General features: G+C 33.1%; 1 protein-coding gene across 1 annotated transcript; it reads left to right on the top strand.

Moving 5' to 3' along the window:
* The first annotated feature begins 2413 nt into the window (after nt 1–2413).
* LOC130628648 (uncharacterized) lies at nt 2414–6002 on the top strand. Its single transcript, XM_057441630.1, has 3 exons — nt 2414–2485; nt 3068–3397; nt 3465–6002. Exons 1-3 carry the CDS (start codon nt 2414–2416, stop codon nt 6000–6002), a joined length of 2940 nt encoding a protein of 979 aa, XP_057297613.1.
* Nucleotides 6003–27844: the final 21842 nt, after the last annotated feature.

Below are 27844 nucleotides of genomic sequence, written 5' to 3'. Positions count from 1 at the left end.
AGGTCAGCGGCATTATTCTGATAATGCGCATGCGTAGATCAAAAGTCACGGCGCTTTTTACGACTGGGCGCAAAATGCAGTTGTATGGAAACCGGCCTTAAAGAAGACCACTTTGTATTTTTCAATGCATATTAAACACAATCGTTGAACATACGAAACATACATATCGTATCACTTTTCCATTTATCTTACGTCAATGCAAGCTCTACCTAGCATACTTAAGGATTAGCTAACCCAACGACCCTGAAATTTTTAGTAGCTCATTTTTTTTCATTTTGGAATTAAAGGAAAAAAATGCCCTGTGGTGTTAATGTTTTTCTGCAGTCACGCCAATTTACGCCCTAGTCTTTTATCAGGGTTTTTCTGAATCTAGCGCCCAGTGAAATTGTTTATTTTGATTCAAAGTAGTAAAAAAGGATTCTTTACAACCAAAAATACACTAAATAAGCCACATCTCATTAAAAAGGTGAATCAACCTTTGCGGACTTTTTGTCTAATTGGCACCTGAGTAAATCGATAAATAGTGGTTACCTAGTTGAATGTCATTAAAGTATCAAAATAATACTTTATTTTAATAATTTTAAACAAATATTGATAACAATATCTGTCGAACAATAGATCTTCTTTTTAAAAAAATGCTGACGTCAGCAAGAAGTAATGCTGACAGCAATCATTTGAGGCATGGATTTTAATTTTCATATGACAGACATAATTTATACCAAGTGCGCGAGTCAAAAAACGCGAAATCAAGGGGAAAAACTTTAGCGAATGACTCCCTTCAATTATTTTCGCGGGAAAAACTTTCGCAATCTGTCATTTCTATAATTTTTTTACGAGAATTACCTTTCGCAATGGGCGGTGGTGTTGACAGCATTTGTCCTATTTTTGTTTTTTGGTGAAGTACATGTTTCTACAAAAGAAATTAACTACACAGAAAATAAAATTCGTGAGAATTAACTTTCGCGAATAGACTGTGTCAACATATTTTGCGGGAATAAACTTTCACGATTGGGGCCACAAATCGCGAAATTTCTTTTGCTAAAGTTTCTTTCTTTGAAGTAATATCATTTCTGCTTAGAAATAAATTACTAGATCGAAATTTTAACATTCTGTTTGAAGTTTCTGACAGCCAAATAAAAGTTGCTTAACAACATATCTTCCGTTTTTTCATATTTCGTATTGCCGAAAATGCAATTTTTCCTGATTTTTGGGTAAAATCCGCAAAAATCCTGTTAACCACGTGTGAAAACTTTCTAGAATGATTTTTGTTAATAAAATAAAGTTATGTTGTTAGTCACAAGTTTCAAGTATCATCCTAGCGAAAGTTATTTTATTTTACGGATCTTAAGGATCTCAAAGAAATTTAGGGGCTAGTGTCCAAAAATGGCCAATATCTAAGGCTCTGGGAGGTATGTAACCTAAATATTTGGTAGGCAGGTGTCTAATAGATAAATATGAGAACTCAAAAAGTATCATAGCTATGCTACATAGCAAAAAGAAGAGGGGGAAAGAGTGGGGGGAGGGGTTAGTCAGGGAGCGAACCGAATAGTGTTATTCTTAAAATTGACTGAAATGACACAAACAGCCATGCGAATACTTAAAAACTATTCTGAATGCTTACTTGATTGAATGAAGTTTTTTTTCTTAAGAAATAGTCATTTATAGTTAGTTCTAAATAACAAAATCACGTTGTCTTCAAACAGGGTTCTGTAACAAAAAAGGGTAAAAATTTATATAACTGAGATAGAAAACGTAGCCGCAAAATAGCGCTAGCTGGTCACGTGGCATTGTAACTGCGATTGTCGATTATTCTCCTGTCTCTGAACTCATCTGCAAAATAAGCTACACCTCCATTGCATAGCTTAACAGAGAAATATTACTGTACAAACTTTCGATTTTTTGAGTAGTATTATTCTAACATTAGAGATAAAAGCGTCGCAGCAGGTACCTGTTAGGAAAAATAATTTAAAAAAAAGTTTATCATTATACAGCTGCAGTCATGTTACTTCTATTTCAAACATTATTTTTTAGTTATTTCACTATATTTCAACGTAGGAAGAATTTTCGCTGAAATGTTGAAACTTGCTTCCGTGATTTAGAGCATCGAGTAAGCTGCGTTATGTTTTACTTGAATTTTCGGCAAATTGAAAAATAATAACAATAAAACAAAAGAGACTCCAAATCTTTATTGTAGTGTTAAAGAACATTTAAAACGTACCCCAAAAAATATAATCTGGGTGTGAAAGGGATTATGGGTAAGAATTTATTGGGTGCATTTAAACCTCCTATTTGAGCTACGAAAGTCGTGCGAGCATAGCAATCGTTCAACTACACAACCGCTAGGATATATCAATCCTATTCTCATGCTGAACGCTAAGCAGAAAGAATAGATTCACACTTTTATGTCTTTGGCATGACTCAACCGGGGCTTGAATCAAAGACCTCCCGCATTGGAAGCAAACGCTCTACCACAGACTACCAGTCGGTAGTCGGTATCTTTTGAACAAAGTAAATAAACCAAGTAGTTCAATACTTCATAAGTTCAACAATGAATACATTCAAAAGCATTTAATTGTGTCATTGTTTAGGCGTTCCGAATTTTTTTCTTTTGCTCACGATTTTTTGGAAAATGTTGGTGCTAATCGTTTTAATAATGGCAGATTCGAATATAAATTTTTAAAAAATGAAGAAAAATCATGATTTTATCATATTATTTTATGTTAGTAGAAGCAACGAATTCTAATTATGCAATTTGTAGAAAAAGAAATGCTGAATGTGCGAAACTGTAGGTACAGCTGATACAAGTGTATAATTTGTAAGTATAGTAAATCCAATGTACATATTGTAGGGTTAAAAACTCTAGATAAGTCTACAAATTGTAAGAACAGCTAATGCTAAGTGAGCAGCGTAGAGACATGATTGATGCGTCGTTGACTGTTTTAAAACTAAAATATGCATATTAGACTGGGCAGATAGAAGCCACCGTAAAAGTCGTTATATTATATAAGAACAACATATGCGCAACCAATTTTTATAATTTGTTTAATTTCGTCATTTATTATTATAGAAAATCATATTGATGGCAGGTAGCTCTTCCACCGTGCCTGCCGTAGTAACGACAGAAGAAGAGAACTTCTTCCGAATTCAGCGCCTACTAGATGAAAGTAACAAAACATTGAAACGTTATCTGGCAAAATATTTTACAGTAGACGATCCTAGTCAATTTTATAAGGAGCTTAAGACAATTAAATCACAATTAAAGTTATGCAATCCGCAAAAGATAATATTATTTCCAGGAAATAAAGAAACTAAAATAGAACAATGCGACATTACATTGATATTGGCTTTGTTAAAGAGCTCAAAGTGTACACCAACTCCAACTGATCTCGCTGACATAGTCTATACGAATAGTCTATATATGAGTCTATACGAAAATGTCGAAACAAATACGCTCATTCTGATAGTTACGCAAACCAACAGCACAATTTCAAAATGAATGGACAAACTTAACTTCTGTACTGGAGAGATTAGGAGCAGATCCTCATGTCATTAAAATTTTAAAAACCCAAACACTGGATTCGAGTGCTTATAAAAAAATCGCTGACTTGAAAGGTAAACGTAACAATGTTTGGTACCAAGTTCCAATGCCTATTAAAGAGTTTCACGCGAGAGTTAACGAAATAGATAATATTCATTCGGCGTTGTTAGATACTACCAAAAGAGGATGTGTCATTTCGAATCATGGGGGAGTGGGAAAAACGCAATTGGCCATCAAATACTGTTCTCATTATAGAAATGACTACAATGGCAACGTTATTTGGATAAACAGTGACTCTCGAACTAATATTGAGTCTTCGTTTCAATCCGTTGCTGATTATATAGACTTAATACCTAGTACTGCGCATGATGCGAAGAATATCGCTTCTAGAGTGTACGATTTTTTTGCTGACCGACCATGTTTGTTTGTTTTTGACGATGCTAACGACGTTAAACTGTTGAATGAATATCTGCCAAAACTACCACCCAGTTTGCATGAACCGGTAATGTTATTGACAATTCAAAGTTCTGAATGGGGGAGTCAGTTTGTTATTGTTCCCTTACATCCATTTACAGATGCGGAGGCCAAAGATTTTGTTACCAGTTTTTTAGATTTACCTGCATTAAGAGTAGAGGATGTCAAATTTCTTTGCAAGGAGTTAGGGAACCTCCCCTTGGCTTTACACCAAGCCGTTTGTTACATTAAAAAGCATGCAATTTTTCTCAAAATGTACAATAAGATGTTGCAAGAGGGGAAATATCACATACTGCAAGAGGAGGTACCAGGTGGCCTCTATACGAAAACTTGTCTCAAAACGTTTGATCTTGCGAGGGAAAAACTTAATGACAATGGTGACAACAATGCTATCAAACTTCTTAATTTAATGTCATATATGGATGGTAAGCACATCAACAGGTCCTTCTTAGAATCGTCTTTTTCAGATCTAGATACGCTGTGTTCAGCATTAAAAGTGTTATCAGAATATTCTTTAATAACATACGAAGGAGATACGGTACTAATGCACACGTTAGTTCAGCTTGTTGTCCGAATAACGACCTCACAGAATATGGCCTTTGTCCAGAAAGTTATCAATTGGTTTTGCCCTTCGAAATCGTACTATGGAATGCTGCTAGATTTAATACTCAAATGCGTACACACCAAAGATGACTGGGTCAAAAGCAACTTAGGAGACACCTCATGGGTTGCGCATGTTATTACTCTCTGTACAAGATGTGAAGAAAGAAATACTTCATCTAAAGACAGAAAGTATGTGTCTGATTTTATCTTGAAAAACGATTTGATCGCGCCGATGTGTGATGTGTACGAAAGCAAATGCCAATACAACACTGGCTACTCTGATTTCAATACTATGTTTGAGAATTTTAGTCAAATATACGGATGTGAATCTAGCAGGTTGTTTAACCTCCAAAATTGCAAAGCTACTTTACTGACTAAGGTCGGTAGAAAGAAAGAAGCGTTAGATATATTTGACAAATTGGTAACAGGCTATACAAAACAACTTGGAGCAGATCATGTTTACACCCTTAATATGAAAATAAATAAATTGTCATCGTTGATTGATTGTGGACACTATAAACATGCTGAAAGAGAGATAAAAAGTATGAGTGAAATAAAATCATTTCCAAAACTAAGAGAGCCAGAGCAAATAAGCTTTTTAGAGCACAAGGCTACGCTGTCGTTTTTACAAGGACACTCTAAAAAAGCTTTGGATTTGTTTGACAAATGTGAAGAGGATTTGCTATCTGTGTTTGGAGAAGGGGCTTCGCGGCGACTGTACACAATTCAGTACAGCAAAGCTAACTGCCTCTTTCAAATGGGTGAATATGAAAAGTCTAAGAGGATGTTTGAAGATGCACAAACTAAAGCATTGGAATTAAATACAGATGAAAAACTTGAGAAAGTTTGCATTGCAAAAAGAAGTATAGCAAAGTGTTTGTTGCACCTAAACAGAACCGATGAAGCTTTGGAAATTCTAGATGACGTTTTACAAGGACTTCTTGAGCAATTCGATAAGTTTAACACTGAGTATTTATCAGCAGAATATTTTAAAGTAATTGGTTTATTCGATAAAAATGATTTTAACAGTGCAAAAGAACTTGTTGAAGAAAACATCAGGAAAAGGAGTGAAATGATCGGAAAAGATCACCAATACGTGTTGTTGTCGAAGGTACAACTCGCTCGTTGTCTAATGGATGAATTGCAGTTACAGATGGCGAGAGATGAATTGCTAATTATTGAAGAGCAACAGAAGAAAGAACTATACATATTACATCCGGATGTGTTGGAAACTGAATTTTATCTTGGGATTTGCTATTCAAAGTTGGACGACACAAACAAAGCTTCTATGATCTTCCATAGCGTTTATGAGGGACAAAAGAAAATGCTTGGTGTCAACCATCCTAGTACAAATAAAACGGAAAAAGTACTAAAAGATTATTTATAAAGTGAAGTATTTTTTAGCCTGGGAACTGTGCTATATATTTTCGATATTTTCAGATTTAGCTTTTGACAGATAAAATTAAATCTAAAGCAGCAGTGTGTTAGCGAAATTGAATATGAATTGTTAAACTGTATTAGTTAGCCAAAGTTTGTGTCGGCAAAAATTTTTTGGCCCCATTTTGCGCCATTTTCTAAAAATTTGGACATTACTTTTTGTTCTGGGTTTAGCAATTGCCAGAAAAGCGATATGGTGGAGTAGCTGATGATACCAAAGAATGAAGTTTGTAGACATTTCAAGTTTGCTAGAAACCAATACAATAATAAAAACAAAGTCTAAAAATGCACATAATTTCGAAGGAGTAATTTTCATTCCCTTCATTTTTTGTGGCTTAATGATAAAATAGAGTAATAAAATCTATACTGACCCATTGTATTTTTGGCCCTGGTATTTCGGTGGCGCATATTTTTATTATCATTTTTGGACAGATAAAGTAATTATAGAATTGTTAATAAAATTGTAATTATAATTTGTCTTTCCATAAACTGTTGCATGTGATAACAAAACAATTTTTCTTTATAGAGGTAGTGATGTTAAATTATTCTAGAAAGTACGAAATTATTGCTTCTATTTTATCTTTTATTTTGCAATAGATATTTTATAATAAGTTGATGTCACCAGCTATGTTTTCAACTACGATGTACTTAAGTCAGCTCCTGACTGCGATGGCGATGCCATGAACATTATAATAAAAGATAATAATATTATTTTATGCCTTTCTTGTGTTATTATTTTGTTGTTTTCTAAATTATTTTTCACTGTACTTCGTTTTACATGTCTGCATTTTACCTGCTGTTTTAAGCTAGAAAGAGCCACGAAAGTGTTATGAAGGTTCTATCGTTAGTGGTGAACGAAACGCCTCCAAGGTATATGTATTATTATATAACACTTTTTTCTGTCAACTCATGTTTCCTTTTATGATTTAACAAAGTAATCCGTGTAAAAATAGTGTATTTTTCGAGAAAAGTCAACACTAATTCGCATCCTTCATTCGAGTGGCTATTCCAACGACCTTAAAAATTTTTGCGCAAGAAAATATAGAAAAGATTGCGGAATTAAAGATTGCGAATTTTGCCAAAATGCACTATCTTTTTTTTCCCAAGTCCAAAAACAAAAAAAAATAGCAATCTAAAAAGAAAGACTACGTTAAGGAAAGAAATTTTGGCGGATTTGGCGGATCGAGCGAAAATCCGCCAAAATTAATTCCCGCCAAAATTCTTACTTTTAAGCATCCGCCAAAATAAATGCCAGCCAAAATCTTTTTTAAAGGATCCGACAAAATTAATTAGCGCCAAATTTTTTTTTCTTCATCCGCCAAAATCGATTTCCACCGAAATAAACTGCAGCAAAATTATATAGAGTTATATATGGGACAATATTCGTGTATGGTCTTTGTCGCCTCGTAAATGCTTTTCGTCGTGTCGTATCTTTCTTCGTGGTGTGGTTTGACGGTATTAATCAACACAGGTCAGAGTTTCTCTGTATGTCTGGGTTTTATTGTTTGTAATTAATTTACGTTTTGCTGGGTAAAGGGTTTTACCAATGGAAAGTTACTTAAAGAAGAGTTTTTAAACTTAAAAAAAATTTTTTGTCACCTCAATGGTACAAATTCTCCTGGGTATTTAATAACTATTTGTATCGACAATAATTTTTTTTTTTTGCAATTTTCCTTCGTTTCTATTCCAATCCCTCTTTTAAGTCGTTGATTATGGAAAATTTTGTGGGCCTAAATTGTACGGATAAAAGATTTTTAAACTCCTGAAAAGGCTATTTTCACACATTTTTGCGGTAATATAATTTCACCAATGTTGCAAAAATCGCGAAATTCGTACGTTCAGTTTTTGCGGTAATACACCTTTCCCGAATTTATATTTTGTAAAATATTGCGTGCATGGAAACGAGGCAAATCTTGGTAAACATTATTCGCGTTCATATAAACATGGAGGAAGACAATACTATGAGAGATATTTTGCTTAAAATAATTGAGGAAAATATAGATTTAGTCTTCGATGAAACTGAAGAAAAAGCGTGAGAGAAAACATGGAGGGAATGCCACCGTTAAAGATAAAAGAAATTGAAATGCATCGACAAAATAGTGGTAAACAGCACGGTGTGGCAATTATTAAGACTTTAGAGCGTGGCAGAAAGTTTAGGGATGAACTATACATATCTGCTGATAGCATTTTCACATCAACAACTACATTTGCTCCAATTAAAAACAGAATTTTTAAAGACTTAGTTATGGTCAGTCCTGTAAAAAGTAATGCTGACAAAAAGGTATCCATCTAACGTTATATGATCCTAGAATTAATGATAGTTTGTGTAACATAATTCCAAGAATATTAAAACTGCAAGAAGATATGCTTATGGTTGACAAACGGGTTGGTTTTGCTCATTGTATTGACAGTACACGAAAAAGAAAAAACAACATAAAATATGCGAACTTTCTTGTTCGATCTACATTGTCACACCAACTACTACCGTTAGAACATACCACCAAGATTGTTACTAATATTAATATATCAAATACTTCAAATAAATCAAAACATACGAAACACAACCCTATGAGTTTATTGATGTAGATCCTGTATAAATCCCAAAAGATGTTCTTTTAACATTGAATTCATCAGGAGTGGGAAAAACCAGGTTGTTCTTCAGTGATCTCAGCAGAATCAGATGAAGAACTTTCATATGTGCTTTCAGAATCTGTTTCGACTACTACAGGAAGTGCTCTTTTTCGGACTTTTCCTTTTTTGTTTTTGTTTGAACGTAAATATATATGGCACAGAGCCATTGATTAATGTTTTCCGTTCACAACCAAAACCTAATTTTACACAGTGTACTTCAAAGTGGACTTCGCATACTTTTGTGTTCTTGTTTACTGTGAACACATCACACCTCCCCTTCTACGATATCTTAAATGATGCTTACCCATTGTTTTCTCAAACTTGGATCCGACGGAAATGAAAACATTCCAATTCCTGTTTAACTCTGGGTTTATTAAGAGTAGAACGTTTGCATAACAGTACGCAACAAGAGTTACCAGGTCGAGAGGTTGATATACCTGGATAGATTAAAGTATGATAAATTTCTTGCTAAACCTTTCTGATTGCTACTCGCCATCACAAATACATATTCTTCTTTTACAAGACAAGTATGTTTTTAAATACATTATAAGTGGTTTCGTTAAGAAAAACCTGCAATCCTTTAGAAAAATACGCAATAAAAGATCATTCACAACGCATAAAAGTATCACACTCACCAGCTGTATTTTTAGTGTTTACAAAGTTTACTAAGAAGTGCCTCGTTTTTATGCCGATGATGTAATCGATAATTTAAATTCGGGAAATGTGTATTGGATTCTTAAATCTAGTTGTGGTGTGAAAATTATTCCTCCACCTACCCAAGAAGATTTATAGTGTTTTTGGCTCTGGATGTTTCTTAATAGATTTAGCTAAATTATGTGGTAGATTTAAAATAAAATATGAACTGAAAACTAACACAAAACTAGGTAATAGCTAAACGATGTTGTCAAGACGATGTTGTCAAGACGATGTTGTCAGGACAATGTTGTCAGGACGATGTTGTCAGGACGATGTTGTCAAGACGATGTTGTCAAGACGATGTTGTCAAGACGATGTTGTCAGGACGATGTTGTCAGGACGATGTTGTCAAGGCACAAATAACTTTGAAGAGCTTTCAGACATCTTAGAATGTGACATTGAGTCGGTGGTATACAAGGATGATAATGTCATAATACGTCTTTCGCAACCAATGACGATTAGCAAAATTATCATTATAGATGTGTTAATTACTAACTTACCCACATACAAGCCGTTTTCCGTCCTTACGAGGGTAGACGTGTTACAAATTTTTTTCGCTACTGCTTGCTATCAACGCATGGACATTGTTGTCTGGATATTCAAAATCCTTTGACATCTAGGTTAGACATTTTCTAAGCGCCGTAGCAGAGGGAGCAGACAGATTTAAATCACTGCTGGTGACGTAAGCAAGTTTTGGTAAAATTTGGCAACACATCTCATTCACTACATGGAAGAGTGGATGGAAACACATCTCATTCACTACATGGAAGAGCGAATGGGAGGATTTCGTATGTTTTGTTAAATCATTGATTTGTATTATTTAATCTTTTTTCTAAGTTTTTTTCAGTGAAAAAGAAAAATTTTATATTAACTTTTATATGATCATAGACTGGAGTAATTACTCTAATACACGAAGTTCTAATTACCAATACACTAGTAAAAGTAAAATTTATCTTCATACTACAATCACGGACAACGATGGCTAATTTTAAATTTTGCCGCCACAAGTAATGAATTTGAATTTTGAACTTGTCAAAGTTTGCTTCGGATCTTAGATTCGGATTTTATTTGGTTAAATCCAAATTGTTTGTTGTTGACGACAGCACAACCTTACCCCAAATTTCGCCACCTTTATGGTCCTGGACGTGGATTATTTTGTTGTGCAGGTGCCCATGAGAATGCCACTAGCAAATTTTAAACGCTCCCTACCCGAACGCCGTGTAAGAAAGGGTAGATTTGCAACCTGCCGTCTGCAGAGCATTAGCTATCTTCCGCTGTTTCATTAATTTTGCTCGCGATTGTAGCTATTCCGTGGGTTTTTTTTTTCAAGCATTATGGCAAATTGTGTCAGACACTGCTAATAAAGTTATGGACCCACCCAGAGTAGAATAGCGCTAGCTTCAATTGGAGCACACGTAGAAGAGCTGCATTGGGGAATCAATTTATTACTTGCAAATATAAGTAAATAAAATACCTTTTCATTTTTTCCCCGGATATATCTGTTTGAGTTAATACGCGATTGTAACTACCGTTGTCTTCTTTTTTTCGTTTTAAACAAGGTTTTGTATTAATAGAAAAGAATTTATTACAACAAATTAGGGTTATTGTTGTATATCATATGTTCCGACAAAACAAACAAACAAACAAAGAATAAATAAGTGAGTAAATGAATAAATAACTAAAACTAAAAACCTAAACTAAAAAATAATTGTCAAACGATACTAACTATTCTGCCATCCATTTCACAACTTTAGCACAAATAGAACTATTTCATCAAATCTTGGCTCAACCATCAAATATGTCCAAAATGACAAAAAGAACCAAAATGACCAAGTTGGTAAAAATATCAACTCGGAGAATGTCATTTTTTGTAGATGTAGAAACTTATTGCAGATATTCTTTTCATCGTTTTGGTGCAACTTCTTCACAAGTATGAACGAATACGTATTTAAATAAAGTATTTGCCTCATGTCTTTTAACCGTTTCTGATTTGAAAGATGCCATGCATGTTTATTAACGCAACTTCACTGTATACGACACTGCTTTGCTGTTTTCCAGACTTTATATTTTCTGCATTCTGACTTCATTTAAGTTTAAACTGTTTCCCTGTTTTGGTAACAATAGTCACACTTTTCACTTTCACGTTTGATTTAGTTTGATTCGTCTTTGGCTTGCTTTCTAAACAAACAGATTTTGTTTTTGAGTGACAGATTATTGGTGCAGCAATTAAATTAAAATTGAGATGTCATTCAGAAATAGCGAGTACATTTATAATGTTTGATGAAGTAAACTTACTAATTAGAGCTTTTATAGATTTCTTTTGTCCTGATTGGTTCATCATTTTGCTTTTTCTAACATAAGCACGTTTGAAATCCAAAGAAGATATCAAATCTCAGTGTCTGCACAGTCTACGAATTGACAGCAAGATATGCACATATATACATGTGGAAATATTTAGTGGGCGTTTGTGACATGGCATGACAATGCATGACATTCGGACGTAGAGCTGGCGATATACTTGTGCAAAAACTCATAGACGAGTCTCGACACAATGCAGAACAATAAAAAAGGATCTGCGATTCTTACTTTCTTTATAAGAGTAAGTTAGGAAGCAAAAACAAGACAGGAAAAGTATTTTTGATGCCAATTAATTTTAACAGACAGACAGAAGGCGATTAGTTTCGTTTAGTTAAGTACCGGCAGTAGGATAAAATGAGTTTGTCAACTTCACTTTGTATTCCATCCAGCATATTGTGGAAAAAAAGCTGGCTAAACTATCTTATTAGGCATAAGTGACTTCCTTGTTTTGCAACACACATCGAGTAACAATTGCATATCATTCAGACTTGATATAAGAGTTTTTTTCTGTTTGATTTTTTATCTTCAAAACAAATTGAATTTCACCTTTGCAGGCAAACTCATCCCAGGTTTTCTTGAAACCCAATAAATCCGGAACAAGGCAAATCATCATTTTACTGCCAATCTATATCTTATAAACATTGTCTACTAGTTTCCAATGACACCAGTTTGATTGTTACCAATTAATCCAGAGCAGTCTAATCGTATACCCTATCAATAAAATATTATTAAAGATTTCGCGACTGCGAGAGGGCGAAGGTCTATAAAGGGCATGTCACAATGTAAGAATTTCCACGTTGTGTATAAAGCAGAAGACACTGGCATACCTTGTAATATTTTTAATTTTTGTATTTAGAATCGCATTTTTAGACTGCTTTGCAACCGTGGTAGCATGTATCTATTTGAATGTCCTGAATACAAAAAGTCTGGAAGTCTTATTGTGTTTTATTTTAAGAGTAAATTTAAAATTATTTCTGCACACCTTTTTGATCTGTAAATATCCACTGAGGCCCATTGTGGGCTTAACACAATTGTAGAATAGGTATTGTGAAATAATGTAGCAGAATCTTGAATTTTTAAGCACTAATGTTTTTAATGACGTCATGAAATATGACGATACGTACGACAAAACGGAAAGTCATGCGTTGTTTTAGAATGATATAAACGACATCAATATCTAATGTAAAAATTTTATTAAATTAAAATTTCATGTAAATGTTATGCCATCGCCTACTGTCAAATACACAATTTTTCACTTAAAAAGTAGTTTCTAAAAAACAAGATAGTATCCGGTAAATTTAAATTCGAAAATTATTTTATTTTCCATACAAATTTAAAAAAGTTGAGCAACAACACAACCGTTTCGATTTTACTTCCTCGTATCGTAATTTTTATTCTTGTGAAAAAAAAAAGATCTCGGACATCCCTTCAACAGTTTTAATTGATAGTCTTTTAGAACGACTCTTTTCGATGGCGTCAATGGTGTAATTAGACATTTAGCAACAAAACTAACTGAAGATATTTTTAACACAATGTGCTCGATATCGCTTCTGGTTGAATTCTTAGTTGACTATCTCGTAAGGGAGTTGTCTGTAGTATTTTTTAGAAAGCTAAGCATACTAGCGGCGAACCATTTCAGCAAATTTTGGGGTAATGCGAGAGATACAATTTGTCGAATTCAAACGTTACGTTTGAAAGTGGGAGACAATACATGATCCATTTTGTCTAATTATTGAATTTATCAGATTTAATGGCGCACCATTATTTTTTCAAATAAACGTATACATTTTAAAGTGGAGACTGTGATTTGTTGCAATTTTCTTGATAAGATTCACAAAAAACTAATTATTTGACCTTTCCTTTCACTAATATCAAAAATATAATAGTTCAACTTTTAAAATCTAGGATTCGACACATTGAATTCGACGCCTACTTAAGGTAATGACTATAATGTAATTACTAGTTGGCGTACAGGACACCGTGCATTCCGTTTTGTCATCATGTTTACTTGTTCTGTTCTTATATTCTTTCCGTCCTTGGGCGCTGTAATTGCTTCTTTTATGACAAAAATCAGCGATTTAGTATCATTAGATCTTATGGCGCTGAATGAGAATCAAAATTGTAGCTTCACAGTTTTTTTCTTCAGTTTTATACTAGCTGGCTGTTAACAAGTTCATTATTTACAACAGAGCAGTATAACGATATATATGTAGTAGTTCTTACGCAATTTGAGAATAGGTTTAATGTAAGTTAACTCCCAGTTGCTGTTTTATGATGAACACTCGGTACACGAACGTCGACAATTTTCTGAACAAGTGTTAGAAGTTTCTTCATATCTTTGCTATTTGAAGAGTTTAATGACCTTATCATCGACCGCTAATTAATCTGGGGTGATCATGAAGCAACTTAAATAAGTATAAACCACCCCACAAAAACCTCAATTAAGCCAATTAAATAAATTGTTTATAATCATACACGTGCATGGTTGCATGAATAGAATAAAGTTTTTTTATCCATAAGTCATCAAAGTAACAAATATTTGCGATGAAATAGTTTCGTGTTTTAGCGAAAATTCATGAAATTTAATCTGATAAACTACTTGTTCTTGGAATACTGCCAGGAAACGAAAGTTCTAACTTTAAGAGATAAAGAATAAAGCAAAACAGAAAATATTTTTTTACTGTGTTCGAACACATTTGTACCGCAGTTTTAAAATAAGTTTTATTTGGTTCTGGTGGTATTCTATTAATACACCCTACGAGTTTTGTATATTAAACCAGTCTGTCTAAATGACTAACAAATAATGCATGGCGCATTTGAGTAGTACTTAGTGCTCTGCCACGAGTCAAAAAAAGTGAAAACATAACTTTAATGTTATGATTAATCATGTCTTGTGTAAATTTACATATAATCATCATATTGACCTTTACTTTAAAAGGTTTAGAATCATGCTAACTACCTTGGTTAAATTGTAAAATTGACATAGACACAACTTGAACGGCATCAACTGAAGTCTATAAGAGTCAATTCTTCAACTAAAATAAAAAAAATTTAATTTAAATACAGATATATCCGGTCTCTATTTTTTTTAACTGGTGTAGTATTGGTTTAGAAAAAAGTAGTAAAAGAGAGATAGCATGAAAAAAGTAGCAAGAAATCATTTGTTTGACATAGAAGGAGCATGCGAAATTTGTGAATGTCATTCACACGTAATAACGCCATCACAATGTTCCATGCAAAACAATGTCAAAAAAGTTATTCAAAAATTTTGCAGATCTCATTCTGACACAACTAATTAAATGTGCATGCAATTAAAGTTGTCAAACTTGACATAACCTTCGGACATCCTCCAGACAGCTTATTCTTCGGGAAGCTTAATTGATTTAATTTTTAACCAAACTAATAAACAAAAATGTTCTTTTAATTTCTTTAAATTGTTAGGTTAAACGATGACCTCATTCATTATTTTTATTTATTTTGTTTGGGGAACCAAATTTCGCGGTCGGAGAGCTGACTAAGATTTTAAAGAAATTTAATCTTGTGTTTCGAGAAAAACAACACCAATGACATCTAAACCCCGAGAAACCATTAAACTTCCTTTCTGCATAAGCAACATGGATTTCTTAAACGTGTTCTGCAATGACCAATCTGTTTACAGATTGGTCATTGCAGAATAGATCGGTCAGAGAACAAAGCAGGCTTCAAGGCTCTACTTATGTCACTGTGGTTTACTCTACTAATAACATTATCCCATACTGAAACTGAGATATCCTTCGGAAGTCCTTTTAGTAAATAATTACCAGTGGCACTTGTTGGATCCAATTAAAAGAAATGTCGTAACAGTCAACTTATAGTAAAAGAGACCTATTTTTGTGTTTAGGTCAATTTTAATGCCGAACCAGGGAGAAAATAATCTTCTTTTTTTGCAACTTAATGATGTATCCTTCCTTTTATTGCCGACATTTACACTTTAAGTTTGTAAAATTTCAATTCACTTATGCGTCATTTGTAACAAATTTTGGTTGCGTCTACCGCATTGTTACTCATTGAAACTACGCTGGGTAATTAACTAACATTGGAAGTCGTTTAACGTGTTTATGTTGGGTTTTCGTTATTTTAAATCATATGTAGGCTGAGCAATTATTTCCTTTCTATACACATAAAAAGGATTAAAAATTCAGTAACAAGCACATAAGATTGTCAACCCGCGATTAACACGAAGCACGCAATAAACAAAATGGTGAAATTGATGCGACAGATGAACTTGTTCAAGGATCTGATCCGTAAGTGAAACATTGCATGATACCAAAGACTCAGCCAAAAAGTGAAAGAATATTTAACCGTAACAATTTATTTTTTTCTTGTAAAAATTCTATTTCTCAGGTTTGAACTAAGTGAAATATTTTTTTAACCGTAGATGTGAACACACATTTTAATTTGTTTTCTTATTGTTGTATTTTAGAGATCAAACCAGACCCAACACCTTCGTGCAAAGAAAAGAAATCAAAAATAAAGGTGAAAAGTGTAACTATTGTTACAAGTAGTGGAGCACACTTTAAACTGAAATAAGTGAAGAGTGCGCCGAGTAATAAATAGAACATAACTTTATTGACCTCTCGCGTGTTTACATTGTGGTATCACATATTCAGACAGAACAAACAGTCGAAAGTTGCAGAAAATAGTTCTCTTGCAATAGATTTCTTATGGCCACGATGACAGTATCATCTGTTTACATCAGAATTTCTATTTGTCTTCATTGCTCGAGATATGTATTGTTTTATACAGAGTATCTGGTGAAAAATGGGGACCCTTTTCGTGTTTCTAATAGGTTAGAGCCTGGACAGAAAGACATGCATATTTTTGTACATCTAGTTATATATTTATTTATATTTATATTTATATTTATATTTATATTTAGTATTTATTTATTATAATATTTTTTTATTTTTTGTAATTATTATTAAAATTAATATATATATATATATATATATATATATATATATATATATATATATATATATATATATATATATATATATATATATATATATATATATATATATATATATATATATATATATATATATATATATATATATATATATATATATATATATATATATATATATATATATATATATATATATATATATATATATATATATATATATATATATATATATATATATATAGGAACTTGATCTAGATTTTTTATTTGCCTCAAATGTTTTGTGGACGTGTGTTTTTGCTAAAAAAACTTCCTTCTAAATGACAGAACGGAAGTGTTTCCTTGTCAGCACTGTTGTCTATGTCAACGAAGTTTTAATATATGGAATTTATTGGCGGGGTTCTTTTGCGTGTATATTGAATGTGATTTTAATTCAAACATTCAATCTTATATGATGTTTTTTCAGCAAATGCAAAATTAGGATTTATCTAGGTCTTAATCACGAATTAAACTATTCCTTATTTTGTAAATAAAGTAATGCGTGAACTTTTCTTTTTCTTTTTACAGACACTTTTAAATCTTCGCAACAAGGTAAAGAAAGATTCGTTTTACACAAGTGTGAATTTAGTTAACAGGATGCATAAGTTGTTTATTTAGTCAGTATCCTTGTTGTTGAAAATCTTATAAAAAATTGATGAAAACTTTTTGTTTGAATTTCGCAGATAAATATGTTGGCTTATTCGCTTTGCTATTATATTCGATAAGCACATTCATGCCATGGCAATGCATGACGGTCGGACAAAGAGATTACGTTATACTTACATATAAACAAACAGGCAGCTGTAATGCAATGCCATGTAATAGCACAATCAGAACGACATATGTCTTTCATTTAATAACATACGTCTTTTATGTCTTATTTCATTGTATTTAACCCTGCTGCGTGATTTGGGGGCTCTCCTCTGTAACTTGTTTTTCATCCGAAACTTGCAACAAGTATTACCCAAACCTTAAGTAACTACTTGAATAAAAATTGGTGATGTTAGCATTTTTGGCAATGACTAGCACGTCCCCTAAAGCTTACATTTTTTTCACTCTTTATAAAATGTTGAATAAAAAACACACAAACAAACGATTTGAACTTATATGCTGATTCAAACTTTTATCCGACATCATTGTGACCATTTAATACGATTTATATCGCTTTAGAGATTCTTAGTTGATTTGAAAATTTAATTAACACTTGAAGATAGTGATGTTCAAGGAGATGTTTCTTTCCGCTTTAGATGGCCACATCTTATGTTTTCTTAATTAAGTAAGAACATAAAGAGATGTCATTTCAATTTTCAAATTGTTTATTTATAGCAATAGAAAATTACATGCAAATATCAATTACATTAACAAAATTGTCAACAATTACTCACCTGGGATGAACTAATTTTGTTTCATCGATAAAGCGTTATTTAGATCTTTTTTAAACAGGTGGGTGTGGGCATGGAGTAATGAATATCATGATGCGTTTAAAACATCCCATTAAAAAAAGGGAATTTAACAGGCAAGAAATGAGGAAGTTAAACTGATACACTGTCATAATAGTCTTTTTCCACATTTTCAAGTGAACATTTTGCGCATCAGAGCAAAGAACCCAGCACCGTGTAACGTTCACAGACATACATTCTTAGCTTGACACATTGTTGGCTTATTGTCATTTTGGAATAATATAATCATTTGACACGAAAGCTATTCATTGACATCATTAGATACGTCAGGTGGGCGATATCCAAAATCATTAATCATCCTTCATAAAAAAAGACATACGTAGCACATAGTTGAGGGAAAGAATCAACTGAATCATCTTAGCAGCTAACCAGAGAGAGTGTTTCACAAAAACAATTTAGGAAAATTTTTTTTAACACGTCCTGAGGTATATTCTCAGAAAGACATTTTCTCTTTAAACTTTCATTGGCTTCGTTATTTTTATTCTTATGGACCTTCAACAGTTTCTAGGTGTTTCATTTTCATTTCACTTAATTTATAGAATTCGCTATTAGAGTAATTCACATAAATCTGTCAGAATATAGTTATAACATCTTCCGTGTTCCAATTCTGTGGTACTTTTTGTGTTAAATAATAAACAAAAAAAAATTATTATTTGTGCTATTTCGGGGCGTTAAATTCATGTTAAATATCTCGTTCTAACCAAACACATAATAGGATAAAATTAATTCACAGTCCAGTTGTAACATGGAAGTACACCCGTGATTCAAAAACTTTTATATACCGTTTCATTTATATCTTCACCGCAATAAGTCAGACGAAAACAATGTAAAAGAATAAATATGTTTTTCGTAGATTTCATGATATCATAATTATTAAAATATGCATTAATTAACTTATTCAACCTGACCATACTTTCGGACATCCTCCAAACGGCTCGTTTCTTTTGGAAATGGTTTGTTTTCCTTTCAGTCTATTACAACTGTTACCGCAACAGCTTTTTCGTCACTTGTAGTACTTTGATCAGCAACCAGCTTTAACGTTTGTTATGTCAAGCACTTCATTCCAAATTAGCTTGTTGCAGCTCTGGCGCGTAAGATTTAAAAGTTTATTTATATATGACATGAAAAAAATAACGTAATGGTACATAAATGTTTTCTGTATATTCATATTATCATTTATGAGAGGTCAAAGTGCACTGACGTGTGTGTAAGGCTAATAAAGTGTTTTTTATTTCCCATTTTTGCTTCATTTTTAAATCAAGACTTTTAGTCAGAGTAAGGGAAGCAAGCTCTTGTTTTAAAGAAGATATGACTAAAAGTATTGCTTATATCACTGTGGTGTACTTCACTGATAACATCATCCCATACTGAAACTGCCATTTCTTTCAGAAGTCCTTTTGGTAAATAAGTAATGGTTGTACTTGTTGGATACAATTAAAAGAAATGTCGTACGCGTTTAGCCGCACGACATTTCTTTCGTCACTTTTCTGTCACAGTCACAAAGGGGAAAAATTGTCACTACTCCGCAGTCGACAGGCTGTAAAGCTCCTAATTTTGTGCACACGTAGGCTGTCAAAAAGCGTGTAAAATTGGCTAGTGCTATGCTTCAGCGCAGGCACAACAAAATCATCCGCGTCGGGGCCTACGATGATTGTGGAGTTAGGGGAAAATGGTCATGCTGTTGTCAGCAACAATTAGCATACTTTAATATAAATTTTAAATCTTAAGTCCACTCTGAACATGGTCGACATTCAAAACGCGCGACTCTAATAAAAAACAAAACAAATGTGATAAATTGTAGCCACTAAATTTAAAATTAGCCATCCTATTTTATTATATTTCATGATTGTAGGTTATTATAAAAATTATCAAAAAAATGACTTGAGGCAAAGTCATCGGATCATCCTGACCAAGTAAGAATATTATTTTCGTAATTACTTCCTTTCCCTAATTTGATAAATTTTAAAGTTAAAGTTTGTAAATTTATTTGATTATGTAAAATTTGCAATAGATTTGTAATAGATAAATTCAAAGCGCAACAACAAATAATAGAAGTCCTTTTACTTATTTATCTTTTAACAATCATTTCCTTCCTATACACCATATAAAGAATTGAAAATTTAGTTGAAAACACATTGATTGTCATCCTGCAACGAGCACAAAGCACGCAATAAGCAAAATGGTAAAATTGATTCGACAGATGAACTTATTCAAGAATCTGATCCGTAAGTGAAACATCGTCTTTATACAGGCAGGTTTGAAAAGAATATTGACTCAGAAATCAAAAGATTTCCAATTCTTCGAGAATGAATATTTTTGTACATTTGACGAGCAGAGACACAATCTTGTCATTTTAGAGATCAAACAAGACCCAACACCTTCGTGCAAAGAAAAGAAATCAAAAATAAGATTGAAAAGTGTAACTATTGTTACAAGTAGTGGAGCACACTTTAAACTGAAATAAGTGAAGATAGGGTGAAGGTGAACTAAGTAACAATAGGACACCAGTAAGTTGCGCAAAGTTTTCAGGTAGTCATATCCCATTTGCAACGGAGAGCCTAAAGAATCAGAGAGTGCTGAAAGAACAATGACGTCATCATTACCTCAACAACAAAAAAAACACTGCTGTTCTTGCGTGGTTATCTTCATTTCTTGTGAAAACTAAATCTCGTAACAGTATATAGTACATGAGAATAATCATTGTATGATCTTCGTCTTATTATGAGTAAAAAACTACGAACGAATCACAATTATTTTTTTATATTACTGCTCACTATTTAAATTATATATTCATCATACTTTTTAATTATGATGAAAATTAATATACATGTAATAACATCTTGAATTATCGCGTTATTCACCGTCCGTGACGGCTAATTAGCCCATAACTGTCTCCGTTGCCATTAAACTTAAAGGAAGTCGTCATAACATTGCGTCTGCAAAACTCAACAGGAAGGTTTTTTTCAATGCAAAATTTGTCATTATTGTGTTGCGCTATTTCTAATAATGTATGCAATCGGACAGAATATAACTAAAATCGGATTTAACTTAGTAGATATGTCAAAAAAAAGGATTGAATACCACCTTTTTTAAACATATGAGTAACTCAGAGTAATTATCTTTTAAACCATTCATTGAAAAATAATAATACGTTAAGTTCCGACAAGTTGTATTTCTTATTGTAACTACGCTTAATGGGATGTTTTGAGTCCTCTTAAAAGCACTAAGGAGTGAATAGTCCTGACAGTTGACAACACATTGGATAGAAGGAGTAGTGCAGGGTCTGTTCAAAAATGATGTGGAATCATGAAAAACTGATGATTTGCCGTTAATTTGTATGATGCAATCAATCGCTAGCGATTTTTATTATTGTAGTAAAAAATTAGGATCAAGCTAATAGAATGGAATTCCACCGTCCAGCTTTAAAATTAGGTTGTCTCACAATTATTATGGCAGTAGGAGCATCCATTAAATAAGCCCCCACAATTTTCATAGATAGAGCCCCTAGATTAGCTTTCATAGAGCCCCTAGATTAGCTTTTTCAGATTACGCATGATGCCACGATATACAAAATGTAATACGTGTTACAGATATTTTAGCAAACAATAAATTGCGACTGAATATTACTATATCCGTGTTAACTTTCAAAGAGGAAAGTTTGTATTCTAGATAAGACCTCCCCAATGACCTTGTGGATAATCAGATGAAGTTTGTCTTTGCTGTTATAGATAGCATGCATGTCAGAAATCTGAATATTTACGTAAAAATGACCTTCATGACAACTCAATACCATTTAATTCTCAACAGATCTAACCGTTGTAGCGAGATTCTTCCAGTTGTATTGAGACACCTACTTCCTGTATAGAAAACATTTATTCTCCGTAAGGCCTTATGTTAAAGAAATACAGTCTATTTGTGTTGAGTGCAATTAAAGATTCATGTTTATTTAATTACTGAAGACCAACCATTAATTACAAAAAGAGCTCTGACTAACATCCCCAAAATAACTTTATCAGCATCAAGGTCACGGATGTTCTATCGCTTTTACAAGTACAGTTTTTTTAATGATTGAGCGCATGTTTAAAAACTTCACACCAGAAAACTTTGCTTTGCCGCTTGACGCTTCAAAATGTTTGGGTTGACTCTAAATTTGCTGCAGCTGCCTGCTGAAATGAGGATATTTCCTTTTCTTTTCTAAAATCAAGTGTTTTTTATATTTTGTACAAAAGGTATTAATTAACTTCTTTAGGCAAAGCATTTTTAACAAAAACAATCCCTCGTATTGTCTCACTTCTTAATCAAAACAAACTTTTGATTTTACTCTTATGTATTATATATTTTGTCTTTGTTGACGGTAAACAAGATATAGTTATTTTGTTTTATCGTCAAAAAGAATACCAAAAGATAATGTATGTATTTTTTAGAAAATACCTTAAAAAAAGTAGAGAATGAGAAAAAAGTAATTAAGGTCTATATTCTTGCAATAGAATGTGCATAATTTGTTGTACCGTGACCTTCTTAGCAGTCTGGTTATTACACAGTGTTATTTAGAACGTGCGAAGATGCAGGATAACATCAATGCAAGAAATTTTACTTTAACTCTTTTGTAGCCCCTTTAATTCGACCAGAATGTTAAGTAAATTTTTGTTTTAGTTATAAAAGGCAATAAATAGAAAATAATTTTGGCGATAAAATTAAAAAAATTTCCATCTGACCGAAGTAACAACAACAAAGACTTACTAGAATACACATTTTACTACGAGGTACCTAGGCACCTGGCCACAAATAAAATCATTTTTTAAGTTTTCGTTCCAAATATGTTTTTAAAAATGTTATACAGAATAGTAATGTCGGGTTTTTTTAAATGAAGAACCTAAATGGAAGTCTTAAACGTCCCTGTTCGTCCTTCCTCTTTGACACTTACTTTCGTGACAAACAGACTGGGAGGAGAACTTTTAACTTTGTAATCCTCTGACACAATAACTCAGTTTTAGAGTTTCCTGGCCAATCAACTCAGCGAACGACAAAATACTCAGGACATAAAAAGATAAAAGAGGATCGTCAAGTGATCCATACAAAATTTCTGTTTCACACGTGGACTAATTACCTCCTGTCGTTTGTTTTTTATTTTCGTTATACCAATGTTTCGTGATGTTGCGTGATGTTGCGTGGTGTTGCGTGGTGTTGCGTGATATGGCGTGGTGTTGCGTTGTTGCGTGGAGTTGCATGATGTTGCGTAGTGTTGGGTGGTGCTGCATGGTGTTGTGTAATGTTGCGTAGTCTTGCGTGATGTTGCGTGATGTTGCATGATGTTGTATGTTGTTCCGTCGTGTTGCGTGGTGTTGCGTGGTGTTGAGTGGTGTTGCGTGGTGTTGGTGTTGTTAGTGTTACATCACTGCATACAATTCAGTTGTCTGCCACGAGAATTAGATTTTATATATTTTTCTGCTTCATATTACAAAATTCGTCAATAGATTAATTACAGGTATTTCTTAAACACGAACAGTTGCTATGGAGAGCATTTTTTTTAAATTTAAATCAAATTAGAAGCAAAAAGAATGAGAAGCAAAAAGAAGAATAAAAGTCTTGGGAATACAGTAACACAGTCAGTAAATGGCGTTGTTATTGTATCATAATATAGTTTTCCCGGTCGGTTACAAAGGGTATTGGAAGTCATTAGCATCATCCGCCAAGATCTGACAAAAGACTTGGACTCCAACAAACAATTATTTTGACATCGTTAAAACATAAAAAAAAATTTAACGAGTCTCTATTATTGCATTAGCAGTATTAATTTTCGCAAATCGACCTTCCCCGGGAATTGTGAAGCTACCAATTTGCGGTTTTTATGTTTAAAATTCACGCAAGGCTGGATGTGCTCATTATTTACACTTTGCCAGCCTCAAATATTTCTATTTTGCGTGTTTTTTTAAAATAAGATATCAAATTTACCGATTTTGATGATTATTATAAATCTATATAATAATACGCCAGTTCCGTGTGTCTGTAACAGGCAAAGTGGATATGTTCATTTTCCTTTAATCTTACCGAAATTTTCTTTGAAGTAACCGAAAAATGCATGTCTAATATGCTAAATTTTCTGACGGTACGGCGCGACGTCAATAACACCACTTTAACGTCAATATCCTATATTAAATTAATGAAGCCGTTACAGTGCACTTAAAACTTTGAGGCCAAATAACTTGGAAACGAGGTGGTGACGTCAATGATTTTTCACTGCGTGGGTAACTAGGGACCACCTGGGACCAATTTGGGTAAGTTTCCCAAACCTGGATCCCCGAATCCGTTTCGGAATGGACGGGTTGATGACGTCATCACAAAACCTTCAAATCCCAATATTTCTGCAACCGTTTGTCAAAAGTTCATGTTCCTATACATTTTCTTGATCAGCATTTCAAGATCTATATGATGAATGCAACGGGTGTACGAATTTGTGAAGAAATTTTTTTTGGAACTTTTGATAGGGACTTTGCTGACGTCAGCAAAATTTTAAAGCCCTTAAATCTCCTTAGGCGTTTGTCAAAAACATAGGATACTATACATTTTCTTGATCAGCGTTTCAAGATCTATACAATGAATGCAACGGGTGTACGAATTTGTGAAGAAATTTTTTTTGGAACTTTTGATAGGGACTTTGCTGACGTCAGCAAAATTTTAAAGCCCTTAAATCTCCTTAGACGTTTGTCAAAAACATAGGATACTATACATTTTATTGATCAGCGTTTCAAGATCTATGCGATGAAGGCAACAGGTATACAAATTTCTAAAAAAAGTTTTGGGGGTTTGACTGGCCATTGCTGACGTCAGCAAAATTTTAAAACCCTTATATCTCATTAACCGCTCATCAAAAGCACATGATCATATACATTTTCTTGATCAGCAGTTTAAGCTCTACACAATAGAGGCAACGTGGAAACACAGTTCTACTTTTTTTTTTGTGGATGGGTTGCTGACGTCATCAAAATTTTTATTCTGCCTCAGTGGATTTTTCCACGGGCTTTATCGACTAGTAAATAAATAATGTTGAAGTTCTAAAAACATGCATTTATTGTAGTAAACGAAAATCTGTTTGGAAATATTGTTTTACAGTTATTTTTGACTCATACTAATTTTTTCTTATAGTCTTTCAGAGTTTCAGCCTCGAAGTTTTTATTATAAAAACCGTTTAGAAACTTCTTATCAGTTTTCTTCGTTACGTTTGTTTTGTTTGGAAGTACCAACGCGTTTTTAGGTGTCAGAAAGTAAAATTATTGAATTAATTTGATCCCGCGCTGTCTTCCAAAAGTACTTAAAATTCAATTTCTGTTTCTTGCATTGTAGCTTTTCGTCCCTTAAGTAAAAAGGGAAGAGTAAACATCCTCATCTTTGCTTGTGAAGTCAAGCATAAATGCATACCGGAACGCTAAAACAGAAATGTTTAATTGTTTTTAAACAGATAACACACAAAAAAATTATATTTATTTTCTTGTAATAATTTTTACTGTCGTCCAACCAAGATTGCCAACTTTTATTCCTAATGTTCTCTGAAATTTTTGTATTTTTGTGACGCTGTAACAAGAACTTCATGCGTGTTGCTGCCACCATGTCTATTTCCAAAGCGCCTGCATTAAACATTTTGTTAGAACACTAGCAATTGTCGTTTTCATACTTTCCTAAAATACGTTTACATTGCAACCAACTTTTAAAAAGGGCCTAAATGAGTAAAAAAGTTACTAATATTTTTAAGTACAAATAACGATTGTCAGTGGAATTTTTCTATTACGTCACTGTAATTTTCATATTTATATACACTTTTACTTCTCGATCTGTCCTATAAGACAATGATATGAACAGAGACCCCGTCTTCCCAATTTATATCATCAGGATATGATAGTATACGATGAAGTTACAAAAACGATCATTTATTTGCTAGGTTTTCGAGGTTGCCATCGACGAGCAAAAAAACAAAGTTATTTGCCCTTTAAATTTCGCCTCAATGACTTTGCGAATTTTAAAAATGCTTTCAACATCAATTCGTTGTACAGTGAATTCTCTTTTCCAACTAGAAGAGGATTGGTGGTAAACGATTCTGTTCCAACTGTGATACTATAATGTTTATAATAGTCACTGATCAACTGTTTGATCTCTACAGGGATGTGATGATAACTCTAAGCTTTCAGCAGCAAAGCATGATCGACTTGACCAAATGCATTCCTGAGATCCAAAAGCAGCATGACCATTAATTAACGTTGTTTGGTTTTAGCATGTTTGATCATTAGCTCAAAAGTTCAGTATGCTCGTTGGTACCTGATATAGATTTCCAGAAACCCTTTTGTATATTGGACTCGATATAATTGTTGTTTTGTAGGAAATTGTATATTCTGTTTCGTATTAATGACGAATAAATTTTTGCAAAGACTGGTTGAAGAGTGATTGGACGGAAATTTGCAGGATCTGCATTACTCCCTAGGATCGTAAAGGCGTGTTTCCAACAACTTGGAAATGTCTCTCCAACATTTGGAAATAATCCTATGAATTAAAGTTCTCAGAATTGGACAATGTTTCAATATGATAATGCTCATTTGTTTATGTGGACATGGGGATCGGCTTGATTTCAGTTTATTAATGATTCCTTCCTCTCTATAGGTTGGTGGATCCAGGTTGAAAACTTTTGAAGGGGCATCTAGTCGTTTCATCCAGGTCGGAAACTCGAAATAACATTTTGCTCTGTCTCGTGATAAAGTTCTTTTGAAGTAAGATTAAGAAGTTATCTTATCGAACGTTGGTTTAACAATATCATCTTTTTCAAATTTATCTTTACAGTATCTCGAAAAGTTTTCCGACAATTTTTTATTATCATATATAATGTTCTCAATGTTTATTTCTCTCTTGGCATATTTTAAGCGTATCAATTTGGAAAGGTAGCGAATTTCTGCTTTATGGTCACCATGTTGTTTTTTGAAACCGGCTAAACTCTTCTTTAGTTGGTGTTTAGAAGAGTTTGCATATATCTCTCTTAATATTCCCAGATATCATCTTCTCTGTCTTTAACAGTTCTGTATTGATCTTTGAAGTAATCGTAAAAAGTATTTTGTTAAAATTCAATCTCTTTAACAACATCTTGAACTTCTCTGTTGGTGTTGAAAATGTTTTTAAATAATTCATTGCAAGTTTTCCATTCCTCAGATATTTTTGGTAATTTTAATCCACATGGGATGGCGATTTGTGGAACAGAATTATCAACAATATCTTCAGCGTCATTTTCTATATTGATGTTTTCTACTAACTTATTGATAAACAAATCACAGAGCTCTGGTACGTCACTTATTTGAAAAAAGCGTTGATGTGCTCTTAAGCCTCGCTCTCCTTTACACAATTTACCACAATGACAACTAAATTCTCTAGTTCTGTTGTCGTTAAGTTGCATTTGTTCATCGTATCCAGTTAGTAATCCCTTGGGTTGATCAATTGTGTGCTGGTCGTTAACATTAACGATCGTTCGTAATTGATTTTCAACTTCTTGCAAGTTATAAACATTTTCAGTACGGTTACCATGGTTAAGATTAACTTGTAAGGGCTCTGTGTGAAGTGTTGCTTTACAGCATGAATGTCTTCCGAGTGATTTGAAATTTTTGTGACAAAATTCACATCTTTTCTCAA

This window comes from Hydractinia symbiolongicarpus, chromosome 15, assembly GCF_029227915.1.
Source record: "Hydractinia symbiolongicarpus strain clone_291-10 chromosome 15, HSymV2.1, whole genome shotgun sequence".
NCBI classification, from domain to species: domain Eukaryota; kingdom Metazoa; phylum Cnidaria; class Hydrozoa; order Anthoathecata; family Hydractiniidae; genus Hydractinia; species Hydractinia symbiolongicarpus.
Note: the sequence above shows the minus strand (reverse complement) of the source record. Positions and strands in the feature narration are given on the sequence as shown.